General features: G+C 38.2%; 1 protein-coding gene across 1 annotated transcript in view; it reads left to right on the top strand.

Annotated features, from left to right (window-relative positions):
• The window catches only part of EYA4 (EYA transcriptional coactivator and phosphatase 4), a 152,244-nt gene that overhangs the window by 117,941 nt on the left and 20,987 nt on the right, over positions 1 to 13,316 (top strand). Inside the window, 2 exon segments of the mRNA XM_064649448.1 lie at positions 6,205 to 6,341; positions 7,899 to 7,982. Of these exon segments, the coding sequence (XP_064505518.1) occupies positions 6,205 to 6,341; positions 7,899 to 7,982 (221 nt within the window).

The following is a 13,316-nucleotide window of genomic DNA, read 5'->3' as shown; positions in this document are numbered from 1 at the left end:
AGCACAGTAGCCTGTTACTTGTATTCCTAGGACACCCCTGGTGGGTAATGACGGTTCATTTTTCCTCAGCACTCAGAGCAATGTCTTCCGGGGCTTCTTCGCATCACTGGCTTCACTCAGGCAGCATGGGTAGTGTCTCCCTTACCCACAGACTGGGAGCATTTCTAAAAAGACTTTTTTTTTTCATGGCTGGGCTTCGCGAATGAAGATTTGGGGGGGGCTCTACCCACGTTTGTTACAAGCGTGCTGGTGGCTAAAAAGGCCAATACGAGATAGGCACGTCCGGTTGCAAAAGGCACAGCAGAAAGACTCCTTAGGTGGTATATTCTGCAAGGCACGATTCTTTCTGCATTGTCTTTTCTCCTCAAGGGTGATCCTGCGTGTGTTCTCAAAAGCATCAGCAGCGTTATAGGTGGTGTGTCTCCAGGCCTCCCGATTGGAGGCCAGAGTAGACCAGTTATGTAGATCAATATGGCCAAGGCTGAGATGTTGTTTTAGGGAGTCTTTGTATCTTCTCTTCAGGGCTCCTCTCATGCAGCAGTTGGTGGCAAGTTCACCATAAAGCAAGATCTTAGGGAGGCAGTGGTCCTTCATCCTGGAGACGTGCCCTGCCCAACGCAGCTGTGTTCTCAGCGACATGGCCTCAATACTTGTGACTGCTGCTTCTTCTAGAACAGACGTGTTAGTCACATAATCTGACCAGTGGATGTTTAGGATTGTATGGAGGCAGCGTTGATGGAAGCGTTCTAAGAGTCACAGGTGGTGGCAGTAGATGACCCATGATTCAGTTCCATATAAGAGAGTAGACAGTACAATGGCTCTGTAAACACTGATCTTTGTACTTTTCTTCAGGTGTTTATTTCGCCAAACTCTTTTATGAAGCTTTCCAAAGGCACTATATGCCTTTGCTAACCTGTTGTCTCTGTCCCCATCAATCTTACCATCCGAGGAGATGAGGCTACCTAGGTAATTAAACTGCTGGACTGATTTGAGCTCTGATTGGCCAATGGTGATATGGGGATGAAGGAAGACTTCCTGAGGTGCCGGTTGATAGAGAACTTCTGTCTTCTTTAAGCTGACTTCCAGCTTAAAAGACTAACAAACTGACTTTTGGATTAGGCTCTGCATAGGGGAGGAATTTGTGCTTTAGTCACAAAATCAACTTACTGCATAAATTTTTCCAACAACTGCACCATCTTATTGAAAAGTACAGTAGAAAGACTATTATTATAATGAATGTGTACAAAGGAAAGGTAACACTGTGTAGAAAAGTATAAGCAAAGCCTCATACTTAATATAAGCTGCTTAAATTTACTAAAAATGTTGGAACTTTAATTGCATGAGTTGAAATTTTTCCTACCCAGATGTTTTCCTCAGGCTGGTTTTTAAAGTTCAAGTGTGTGCATGTATGTGTGTGTTTGGTGTGTGGTGTGGTATCCTATGGATATGGATATGGATATGGATATGGATGTGGGTATGGATATGGATATGGATATGGATATGGATATGGATATGGATATGGATATGGATATGGATATGGATATGGATATGGATATGGATATGGTATGGAAAAGCTATGGGGAGATACACATTCCCTTGATTTTTTATGAAAAATGTAATATATTATTCGGTAGTCTCAGAATGTAAATTTAGGAAGAAAAAGTTAAGAGGTAATGCAACATCAAGTGAAATTTCAACAGTTTGAGGATATCTATAACAGATACAAATCATATGTATTTTTAAAAGAGAATGAAGGGTTTTAATAATTGTGCATGTCCTGTGTACTTTTCCTTGTTTCTTTATTATTCCTTCATATTCTCATTTGAGAAAATCAGTTTCCCATATTGCCTCTCCCTTATATATCTCTGTTTCCTAAAAATGCTGTGTAAATTTATCATCTATTATGAACACCCTTAGTATTGAAGAGAATTGGCAAAAAAAGAATCTTACAGAATTTGAACAGGTTGAAAAATTACTGAAGGCTTCACGTCTGTGAAACATTAAAGATTTTTCTTGGTTGTGGATTGTTTGAAGATAGGAATTTGCTTTGGTTTTAAGTAGGTTGTTCATCTGAACTTAACAAATCCACTCCCATCTGTTCCTTATTTCTGTTGAGTGTTGCCGTGATCATGCGACCCTCTGCTGAGTGAAATGCCCACTGTGTGAATGCATGTCATGCCTATGCACTTCTGTGTCACTGTAAAAATATGTTTCCATTGGTGAGGTGCAGTGTCTTGGAGACCATTTCAGATACTGCAGATCTTTAGCACTCACCATGTTCACTTACTGTCTAACAGACCTTAAGTCCTTAAGATTTATTCCAGCTAAAACCTAAGACTAAACACAGCAAGGCACTTCATTCTTCTACCATCTCTTCTAACTATTAATTCAAATATCTAATCAAAACCTCTAGTACAATAAAACATATAGGATTTCTCAGTTTCATAATAAATTCCCATCAGATCAAGAGTTAATATCAGTTACAATTTTACTTATTGACCAAGTAAAGAAAATGAGATGAAAATTGAAATAGACTTTACTCTTTCTGCTATTCATGACAAGCAATAACACATTACAAGCCAGAAAAAAAACAAACCAAAACAAACCAGACTTGTAACGTTGCAGCCATCTTCTGTCTGCTGTGTCAGGTAAGAATATGTAGCAAAAGTCAATCCATAAGGAAAGTTTGAAGGGGCTCAGAAATTCATCCATCCCACATCTGTGTGGTGCTCAAGCCTCAAGGCTGCTGAGTTTGTATTGTGCCTGCTTTACATTAAGATTTTTCAAAATGCACTCATTACCAGAGAATATTTGTGAGAGAAATAAGTGTCTCCTAGGGCACTTCATCTCAAATAGGGATAACTCAGATGAACGCTGAGATGACGTCTCAGGGGATAAGTATATATGAGTACATTTGATGAATACATAAGTACATTTAATCTAGGGCAAATAAAACTCTAGCAGAGGAAATAGACCTGGATAAAAGCTTCATGTTAAGGCATCTCACTTTCATATGTCCAGGGTTAAGGGAGGTGAATCACTGTAGGATATTAGCTCCTGTTTGGTTACTGCGATGCAGAAAAGCTTACTCTCTTAATTTGGTACCCACAATGAAGTCACCCTTTGCAGATTCTCTGGGAGATGGCATTAGGTTTAAATGCACTGCATAAACTCTTTTCTCCTGCTTAAGTGGTAGAACTGTGTTTTAACAAGGAGGAGAGGATGTTCGCATCAAACCAGAGGTGGGAAACAATATGCTGGATATGAAAGACGACCTCCATTTGTAGTGGTGATGCTGTAACTCCCTATCCTCTAACTGGAGTGCTGCAAGGTCTCCACAGAATGAAAGGCTTCGTATTGGATACGAACAAGTATATGAATGTGTGTGAGAACATCTGTGATAAAGCGGTCATTCCACATTCTGGTTTTAACAGTTTCCTCTTGTTTTGTTGGATCCCTGATGCTGCTTGTAGCCCAGGAGGTTATGTAGTATATTTATTAGGGATGTGTTGAATCTTGGAAAAGCTAAAAAATTTCAAACATTGTCATAAAAATTTCTTCTAATATGAGCTGCAGTAGGAACTCTTCATGAGGGTTATGTTTTCAGTACTCTTTGATACTAGAATTTCTCACTATTCTTTATGTTACATGGCTGAATTTTTAATAAGTTTTCGTTTTATCAGTATTGACCTCATTTCTAAAGCAGAGGATAAGAGAATGCAGTTTCCCTTTAGCCTGCTGTTGGTAACAAGCAATTCAAGCAATTAAGCCTACAGTTGTTTGAAAAAACATGCACTACTGACTTCTGCAGTTCTAAAATAGATGCATACCTTGCATTCAAGTAAGAGACAGCTGCTCATTCTGATTTAGAGATTAGCATAATGAAATAAAGTTGGCTTTAAATATCTAGATTTTACAAGGAACAATGATTAGTTACAATACAAATTAGTAGATAATTATGCAAACATGTACAGCATTGACCCAAACAGAAGCCTGGGGCAAGTGGTAATGGCTAATGCTAAATGAAAATTGAAGTTGTTTACTTTGGTCGTTGGATACTTTCAGAGAAGATTTAGAACAGCGCTTCTTTTTTTGTATTTTATTTATAAACGCAGTCATTGAGAACAGATGTCTTAATACATTACTGTAGAATGAGTTTTGATTTTATTTTAGAATGTTGAAATGTTATAAATATGAAGACTTTCTGGTAAGAATGTAAACATCCATCTTCACTTAATTTTTGCCTTTTCATTTCTGATTTGGTTTGGGATATTTTTTCCACTCTGAAAAATCTAGGAAACTGTATTTTTGTACAGAACTCTTGCACACTCAGAACTTCTTTTGAAGCCAGTGTAGGTCTTTGCTGCACAAGGATCCTGGTTAAGAAGCTTCTTTTTGTACATTTTTACATTTACCAAAATATGTTTTGCCGTTCTTCTTATGGGGAAAGAACTAAGATAACGTGATCTTATTGATTGCTTTACTGCCTGCAGTGTCCTTACTGACATCAACATCATACTAGGAATAGAAATGATTACTCAACAAGAATTCTCTCCCTTCATTCTGTAGGAACAAGAGAAACCACAATGAGAACATTTTTCGTTGAGTATTATTATTGCTGCTTAATTTTCCTGTCATTTTTTGGCAAATAAGAATTTTAACTGACAGAGAAACTACTATAGAATGCATATAATCCTTATCCAATTCAGGACAGAGCTATCTAAAATGGTACCTGGAATAAATTCTCAAATTGCAATTTTGAAAAATCTCTTCTTAGCTGCTGTCTGAAAGTTTTGCTCTGTTTTTTCTGCAAGCAGAGAAGCACTTTCTGAGGAAGCAAGAGAGGCAAATCTGATTTCCTCCTATTTCATGGAGGATTCATCACCTTCCACATGTATACAGGGCTATGGATTCTGGGCCATGAAAATAAGTCTTTATACTTCATTTAAATCAATCAGTCAAATAAACAAGTGTACCCCAGAGAACTTAGATGTGTCCTTCTTCAGGTAAATGTCCTAACCAGTAGGCTCAGGAACTAAGTTTCTTCTTATTCTCCCTTTCCTTGAATCTGTAATACTTTCATCACAATGTCCAGAGCTCTAGAGCTGCCATTCAGGAATGTAACATCATGGGCTTAAATCTTTTTCTTCCAAAAAATACACCAGTATGTTTCCAGTCAAGACGTAAATCTTCCAGTATATTTATTTTTAGTATCTTTTGTATGTGGTTGACTGCAAGGTGTAAACAAATGATGGAAGAGATTAAGAATTCAACTGTTGTGTTACATTATGTTACTGCAGACTCAACTGAGACCTTCAGTCTCCTTTTTCTTTTTAGAGCCTGCTAGATCATAATTGGTTTCTTTTGTTTTGTTGTGGAGACGCAAAGAGGTCAATGACCTGAGGAAGATCACAGAAACATTTAGCTATTCATGTTGGAAGGGACCTCAGTGAGTCTTTTGGTCCTATCTGCTCATGGATGAGCCAGCTTAGGTCATGTTGCTCAGGGCTGTGTCCAGTGGAGTTTTGAGTATCTCCAGTGATGGAGAATGCACAGCCTCTCTGGCTGGGAACCCATCCCAGGTCCTGACACTCTCACAGTGAAGAAATTTTTCCTAATATCTAATAGGAATAACCCTTGCTGTGATTTCTGTCTGTGTGTCTTGTCCTTTCCCTGCGTACCTCTAAGGAAAAAAGAGGTGAATTCTGTTAGAGAGTAGTGACATGGGAGGAGGAGATGAAGCAGGAAGCTGCCTGGCTGTTCTGGGGCACGGACGAGTGTCAGAGGGTGTTCTGGTAAAAGTAATGCAGGACTTGGAAATAAGTCTAGCGGAACTTCAAACATGGGAAATGAACTACCTAAGTAAAAGGCACTTCATGTTTTGAGAAGCCATTACTGTGACTTCTAAAATACATCATCCTTGATGATATTTTGCCTAGGCTTATGCATATTTGTGTATGTATCTGCAGATGCATATGTGTCATTTTAATCTTATTCTGCTAGGGTTTAGAATGTTTCATTGGTAAAGTCAAAAGTGTATGTGGCATCTGCTGATTCCATCTACATAAGACACTCATTTTTTGCAGCTTTTTTTACATGTATCTTGTCACTGACTTTGCATACAGACATGTCCAACTTTGAGAAAAGAAAAAAAATTATTTAAAAATCCAGTACTAATTTTTACATGAATGGTTGACTTCACAGGGGAGTTTGACACAGTGCAGAGCCCCTCCACGCCAATTAAAGATCTTGATGAGAGAACATGTAGGAGTTCTGGGTCGAAGTCTAGGGGTAGAGGACGGAAGAATAATCCATCACCCCCTCCGGACAGTGACTTGGAGGTATGCCTGTGGTAATTGATGAATGTTGATGTGGAGATTTCTTCTGTGAAGAGTAAATTCTGAAAACTGCATCTGTAGAAATAGCTTAAAGCATTTTAGAAAACATCATGGACTCAGTCTCACTAACTGAATGCAACAGAGATTAGTAGCTGCTTTAACGTACATGTACAATGAGACTTTACTGTTCTGCATCACAAAGTTAGGCAGAAAGGTAAATGTGTTTCAGCCTTGTTCTTTTTAGCTCTCAGATTGCATGTCTTGCAGTTCCTCATGCAATAGAAGCACAAGTCTGTACTCAAAATTGTGACATTTTCTTTTAGTTTTTTGAGTAGGAAATCTCAAATATATCATTCAGCTTAATTGCATATATTTATGGACGCCGTGTAAATATGTAGGATCATCCGAATGTAGCCTTTTAAGTACTTAGGCACCAGTTTGTCCTTGTGCTTGTAAGTAATGTCAGCGAATTTCAATGAGGCAGCTTCTATCAGTAGATAGTACAGTGCAAGATCAGTGTTTAGCAATGAAATGCCTAATATACGGGAGGATGATTTCAAGCACAGGGGATGTCTTAGCAACAGAGTAATTATAGTCCTATTACTCCTGTGTTAGCAGTGCACTGCCTTACAGTGACAGGAGGAAGTGAAGTGCCTGTGTGTGTAATACTCCAGCTCTGGCATCAGGGATGTGCTGCCTGCCAGTGCAGTGTGTCCCCCACTGCCACCAGAGCAGCACTGGGAGCCAGCAGCCCTGGCCAGCCCCACTGCTCTGCCTTCACTGACCAGCGCTGGGTATAGAAGAAGACAGAATCAGTGCTGGGACTTGGCTGGCTAAACAGCCCCTCCTGGGGTAGCAGGGTGGGCTTCAGGGCTAGGCACTGAATGTAAATGCCATTGCTTTTGTACAGAAACTTATATATTTTTTGCTTTTTAAAGGATTTAACTTTTCCAGTGAAGAGACTAACTTCTTACATTTCAGGCTTCTTTTGTTTTGTTTTGTTGTTTTGTTTGTTTGGGGGGGTTGTTCATATGTTTATTTGTTGTTTTTTATTTACCAATGAAAATGAAAACTAGTGAAATTGAATTAATGAAATGGAGTTACTATGATCTGTTATGTTCTATAATACTATTTAAATTCTGCATTATATGTGGCACTTTTACCCAAGATCTTACTTTAGTTCTACAGTAGAAATAAAGAAGAATCTTGAATCAATAAGACTCACAGAGAAGTACCTGAAAGTACTGTTTATCCTTAACAATTACGTTTGACTCCACATCATGTTTCTGAAATCTGTGTTATAGAGCTTTTGTGAAAAGCTTTTTTGAGGACAAATAAGAAATGGTTGAAGAGAAAAAAAGTTACTCTCCTTTTAAGTTTTTACCATGCATTACCATAACAGTACCATGCACTGTTACTGCTGATTTTCACAGAAAACCTGCTCTGTTAAATGGCTGATGAAACTTTAGGACTCCTTTGACTTTTAGGCCCCCCTGGGTGGGATGGTGGTGGAACTTGGATGTTATTTGTTCAGTAATATTTCCCCAATTCTCTTTTCAGCGTGTATTTGTTTGGGATTTGGATGAAACAATCATAGTTTTTCATTCACTGCTTACAGGATCCTATGCACAAAAGTATGGCAAGGTATGTGAGCTATGAATTCTGTGTCAATTCACTTTATCAGAGCTATCTGGCTTGCATATATATATATATATATGTTTTTCACCTCCCACATTCATTATGGCTTGGTCATAGTTGGAGGGAAAGTGTACAGGAAACCCCATTTTCAGAGGGTTAATGTGAAGAAGTCAAGGACAGAAATGAGACACAGCCTGTAAGCACAATATATAAGAGCTGAAGCAGATGCTGCAAATGAGGGAAGAGACTTTTTAAGAACATAACCATAGAACATAACATAACCATGTTCATACTCTGTCAGATAAAGGATTTGCTTAGCGTCTTTTCAGCCTCTTTATTCTGGCCAGAATCAGATGCTTGAGAAAAACATGTAAGAAATAGTGTATTACAGAAATGCTTTTCACACCTACCTCTCCAACCAGTGGGTTAGAAATGTCTAAAGCCAAAACCTGTGGATTATAACCATGGATGGGCTAGTCTTCCATGTGAGCAGCCTTTTTTGGTTATTAAAAATAAATAGGAAAAATCAGAGGCCAAGTGAAAAATCTGAATTTCTGGAATTCTAAGATAAAGATAGTTATTCATGTATTTTTAAAAAAATCAGCTTCACAGTGCCAAATCTGTGCACATTTCAGTATTCTGTCAAGAAATCCTCTTCTACTGTTTTTCAAATATTGTAACAACAGTGACTTTGTCAGAACCATTTCCAACTAATAGTTTTCAAAACAAGAGACAAACCTAGCTGAACATGAACATTTCTATGACTTTGAGAGTAGCCTATAGGTTGCCATAGGACTTTTTGAATTGCTCCAGTGATGCAGTCATTCCTTTCATTCTTTTTTGATTGTGCCCTTAAGATGTTTCCTAAATCAACTTTAATGCAGAGTTTTTGAAATCAGAGCACATTTTCTGGCTCACAAAACATCTATGGATAAGTTTGAAAACTGTCTTGGAAACTGCAACAGAAATGTAATTCCTCTTCATTTTCCCACTTGGTTAGGAGTAAGGATATTTGAAAACATCCCAGTACCATTTCTTAAGAACACATGTGCTGCTAAAACTGACTCTTCATACAGAGACTTTAGAACAGTAATGGCATATTAATGGCCCGTAGTACTAACAGTAGGTAAAGTCAGCTTCTACAAACCAAGGGTAACTGAGATCAACATCAGTAAACAAATGTCATGGACAACTACGAAGCAAAAGGCAGGGAATTCCTAAGTAAAATATTTTTTTCTTTTTGTTTTCTTTTTTGGTAGTGATAGGTGGCATCCACCTATCACTATGAAGGAAAGGTGTTCATTTCCAGGCACTGTAGGCTTTTTCTTTCCTGCAGTGACTGCCTTTGCCATATTTACATACAATTTGTTTGGAATGTAATGAGTAATTACCAGTGAAACTCAAATATATATATTGTTAACTGCAAGGTGGCTAGAGCAGTAGGAAAGGGAATGCAGGGAGAGCTTATCATGAGCAGGCTTTAGCTTTTGCATGTCAATGAAGTGCTGACTAAACTTAAGGTGGGATGTGTCTGAGCCTAATTGCCTAAGAGGTTAGAAATGGGAGAAGAGAAAGATACCACAGATGGACTTGACTCAGTCTCTGATGCATGATGCATTGTTAACAAATGTAGTCCTTATCTTTTCTGCATATGATTTCCATCTTTACACAAGGTCTTAATACAGATTGAAGATTGGATTGTTATGAGAATGGGGTTGCTATGAGAGTAAATAGTCCAGGAACTGTGAGCTTGTCAGCAGAAGCTGTGTGAGCACATAGGTCTTTCAAAAGTCTTGAGAGAGCTCTTTGTCCTGGAAAGGTGGTATAAAATCATTACTTAACAATGAAAAAAGAAATAGTGGTGATACTAAATTATTTAATTGGGATGATTTGCTATTTGATTTTAAAAAATAAAGGCATCTAATGTCACACAGATGCTCAGCCGTGCATACTGTGTTCTTCCACATGTATTTTATGAGCTCATTTTGTATAACATAACTGAGTTACTCCCAAAAAAAGAAACCCCACCAAAAAAAACCCTCAGAGGAAAAGCAGAATTTTCCCTATGTCCCATATTTAAATTTTCCACATGAGAATAGCATGTCTTGTTAATCTGAACATTGCTTTAAGGGAAGGCATCTCCTTATACCATTTCTACCAAGTGTGCTCACTTCATACTTGCAAGGAGTGAGTGAGATGAGATGCAAGGAGCGAGTGTAGAGCTAGTGCGAATATACAGACAGGCAAGGATATTCACCTACAGTTCTTTCCCATCTACTCCTTGACATGCAAACTTTCATTCCTCGTTTTCACCAGCTCCTTTCCCAGTTTCTTTCAGTAACCAGGTGAAAAGAAAAACTCAGAAATTAGTCTTTTAATCTCTCTGTTCTGCTTCAATTCAGGCTGTGCAGGTATGCAGTGAGGGGAGGTGCAGCATATTAAGGCGAAGGGCTCTGTGTGTGAGTGTAGAAGCACTTGAGAGCTGCAGTTGTACCTGGAGATAAACACTTTATCTTTAAAAATATTTCTACAGTTTAACAAGTGGTTGGAGTAGAAAAGAAAAAGAAAAGGCAAACCAACATTCCCATAGGCAATGGGGGCTTTCATTGGCAGAGGATATTTGGGAAGGCCTGGATCCGGTAGGCAAGTTTCAGATTGTATATTTGTCAAGAGAACAACAAATTTCTAACTTATGCCTGAGGGTTTATGAAGTTGAGAATGGACACTCTCCTTGGTATATACTTGTTCAGCACTTTGCATGGTGTGATAGTTATTTGACTTCAGGATTTTCTAGAGCTGTTATAATAACCGTGTTAAAAGTAAAATTAAAATTTGCTCAAAGATTTAAGTTGTTGGATTCAGCTGTAAGCATCTCATTTAAAACACAGGGCAAACTGCTTCTCTTGGCACCAGTAGACTATAGCTTCAAAGCAACTGAACTGGAAGAGACTTGGCCAGAGGGTGGTCAATGTGTCTCTTTTAATTTTAAATATAAAACTTACCCAGAGGATATTCTGTGCCTTGATGTTTTCTACCTGTGAGTATTTCTCTGGGACTTTTGGTGTAGTGGTTATTTTATTGGGCTGGTCAAAGCTAACATAAAAAGGGAATAAAAACTATGCTACAGCTGTGTTAGGTTTCAGGGAAACCATGCTGCCTCCCAGCAATAAGAGTACCTCTTGCTGTTTAGCTCATTGCTCATCTGCTTTGTTCTTCATAAAACTAGTACGTTTCTATTTTAAATTACTTACTGCAGGAGCATATTGCAAACATTGGCATTGGAGCTGTTATATTGTGACTTGTGTGGACAATGATGGTTTTTGCAGCTGAACACCAGTTGGCAGATATTTTTTTCTACAATGCTGAGCTCTTAAGTGAGCATTGGTTGATGTGACAGGACATGTGTTAGGAGATACCATCTCTTTAAAGTTTACGAGGTACATTCTTATTCCCTGTGAACAGTGAATATTCTTTGTTCTACTGCATTCCAGTTATTCTTGCTGGTTGAAGGCTGATTAAGCTGGGGTTTTGTCTACATCCCAGCATTTATGTTGCATTCATTACTTCCAGGTTGACCTAGAGGGTAAGGATGCCAAGATAAATGACGTGACTCAAGGTGCAACTAGTTAAAAAAAAGAAAAAAATTCCTTTGTGAGCTTAGAAGGGAGAGAATGTGATTTCCAAGTGCAAAAATCAAAATAAATCCACACTTGATGATCATATTTTGCCATTTTTGATAACATTGCAAATTACAGAAAGCTGTCAGGGAGGCCTTGTATACTTCTCTGAAAGGGCTCAGAAGCTTTTTAATGCTCACTCTCTGCTTGTCCAGTCATTAAGCAGAAAAACTTTGTCGCTATTAACACCCATGATGACATTCCCAAATTCACTCATAAATATTCTCTGGTTCGCCTGTATTAATAGTGTACCTCTCATCACCTCCAGTTGTCCTCTCCATTCACTCCCTCCTTGTCTGAGAGCTCTGAGTTCCACCTTCTAGAGAGCATGGAACAGAAACTCTCTATGGAGTATGTGAGTTTTCTTTCATCAGCCACCACATATGATTATTAAGAAGAGATATATTCTTTTCCTCCGTTACCACCCATATGAATCTCTCCTGGGACAAGTGTCCCCTATGAGAGAGTTAGAGCTGAAATTAAATCTGAGATTCCTACATAACATAGGGAAGTGTCCCTAAGCTAAAAATATTGGTATTTAAATAAAGCATTTCCACTTTTCCCAGAGGCCAGTTTTGTTCTGAGTTTGTTCAGGACAGCCACCCAATTGAAAACCACTTCCTACAATACTATTCATATATTTTGTTTGTTTTCATGCTTATTTTTAAGGCTTTATGCATCCAAATTGCTCACACAAGAAATCTACCTGACGGTAATCTCTTTGTTTTCTGAGGTGTTCTAAAAGTCAGTTTGGTGTTTGTATTTTTTTTCCAAGAAATGAAATGATTTTGAACATCTTCTGCTGAAACCTGATTTCCAAGACAGTATTAAAGAGATTTCTTCTAGTAATGGACACTGAGCTTTTGGGGCTTTATTCCAGTCACTTTCCTCTTGGTCAAAACACACATATAAATATTGGTCCTCCTAGAATATTTTTATCTAGTCTCCCAGGAGGCATTCCAGTGGATGGACCAGTCTAGTACAGAAATCCACAAGCAGACAGCCTGGCTCCAGAGTAGTGCCTTCATCTGAATGTAGCTAAAGTAATTTGTATTTTGGTATACAGAGCTGCTTTAGCTGGTCTTGATTTTTCTGCACACTAATGATATCTGGCTAACATCATGTCTCTGAGGGCCAAAGAGTTGTTCTTTATTCTACAAATTATCTGAGGAAAACTTCCAGACTTGTTTGAGGGTTTTTTTAAATCATTGTTTCCTCTTTTGTGTGTGCTTGTGCAGAGTAGCTGAAAATACTATTTTGGCAGAAGTTCAGTCTGCCTCTTATTAAGTTTTCCAATTTGCTGTGCTAAAATCTGTATCAGCTGCAAGTTTCTTGCTTTCTGTTCAACACTCAGTTCTTTGTGCCACTTGAATCAGTCTGTAACTTCTGCTTCAAGTTGAAAGACTAAAATGATGATTGTGATGTTCCTCCACGTTGTGCAAACAGTATAAAACCACAAGACCATGACAAATCTTTTTTTTTTGGCTATTTTATATGTGAAGAAAATAACTTAACATGGCAAGAGCTGGAACATGATGTGTAATTCCTGTTAAACAGTTGCAGTGCAAGTTTTGGTCAATTTATTAAGGGAAAAATTGTTCATGCCTTGAGAATTCAATTCCAGTGACTCTCCTTAGCAGAAGTTGTTATGGGGAGATCCCAT

The sequence above is a fragment of the Pseudopipra pipra genome, chromosome 3, assembly GCF_036250125.1.
Source record: "Pseudopipra pipra isolate bDixPip1 chromosome 3, bDixPip1.hap1, whole genome shotgun sequence".
NCBI classification, from domain to species: Eukaryota; Metazoa; Chordata; class Aves; order Passeriformes; family Pipridae; genus Pseudopipra; species Pseudopipra pipra.
This window is presented reverse-complemented; position numbering and strand designations above follow the sequence as displayed.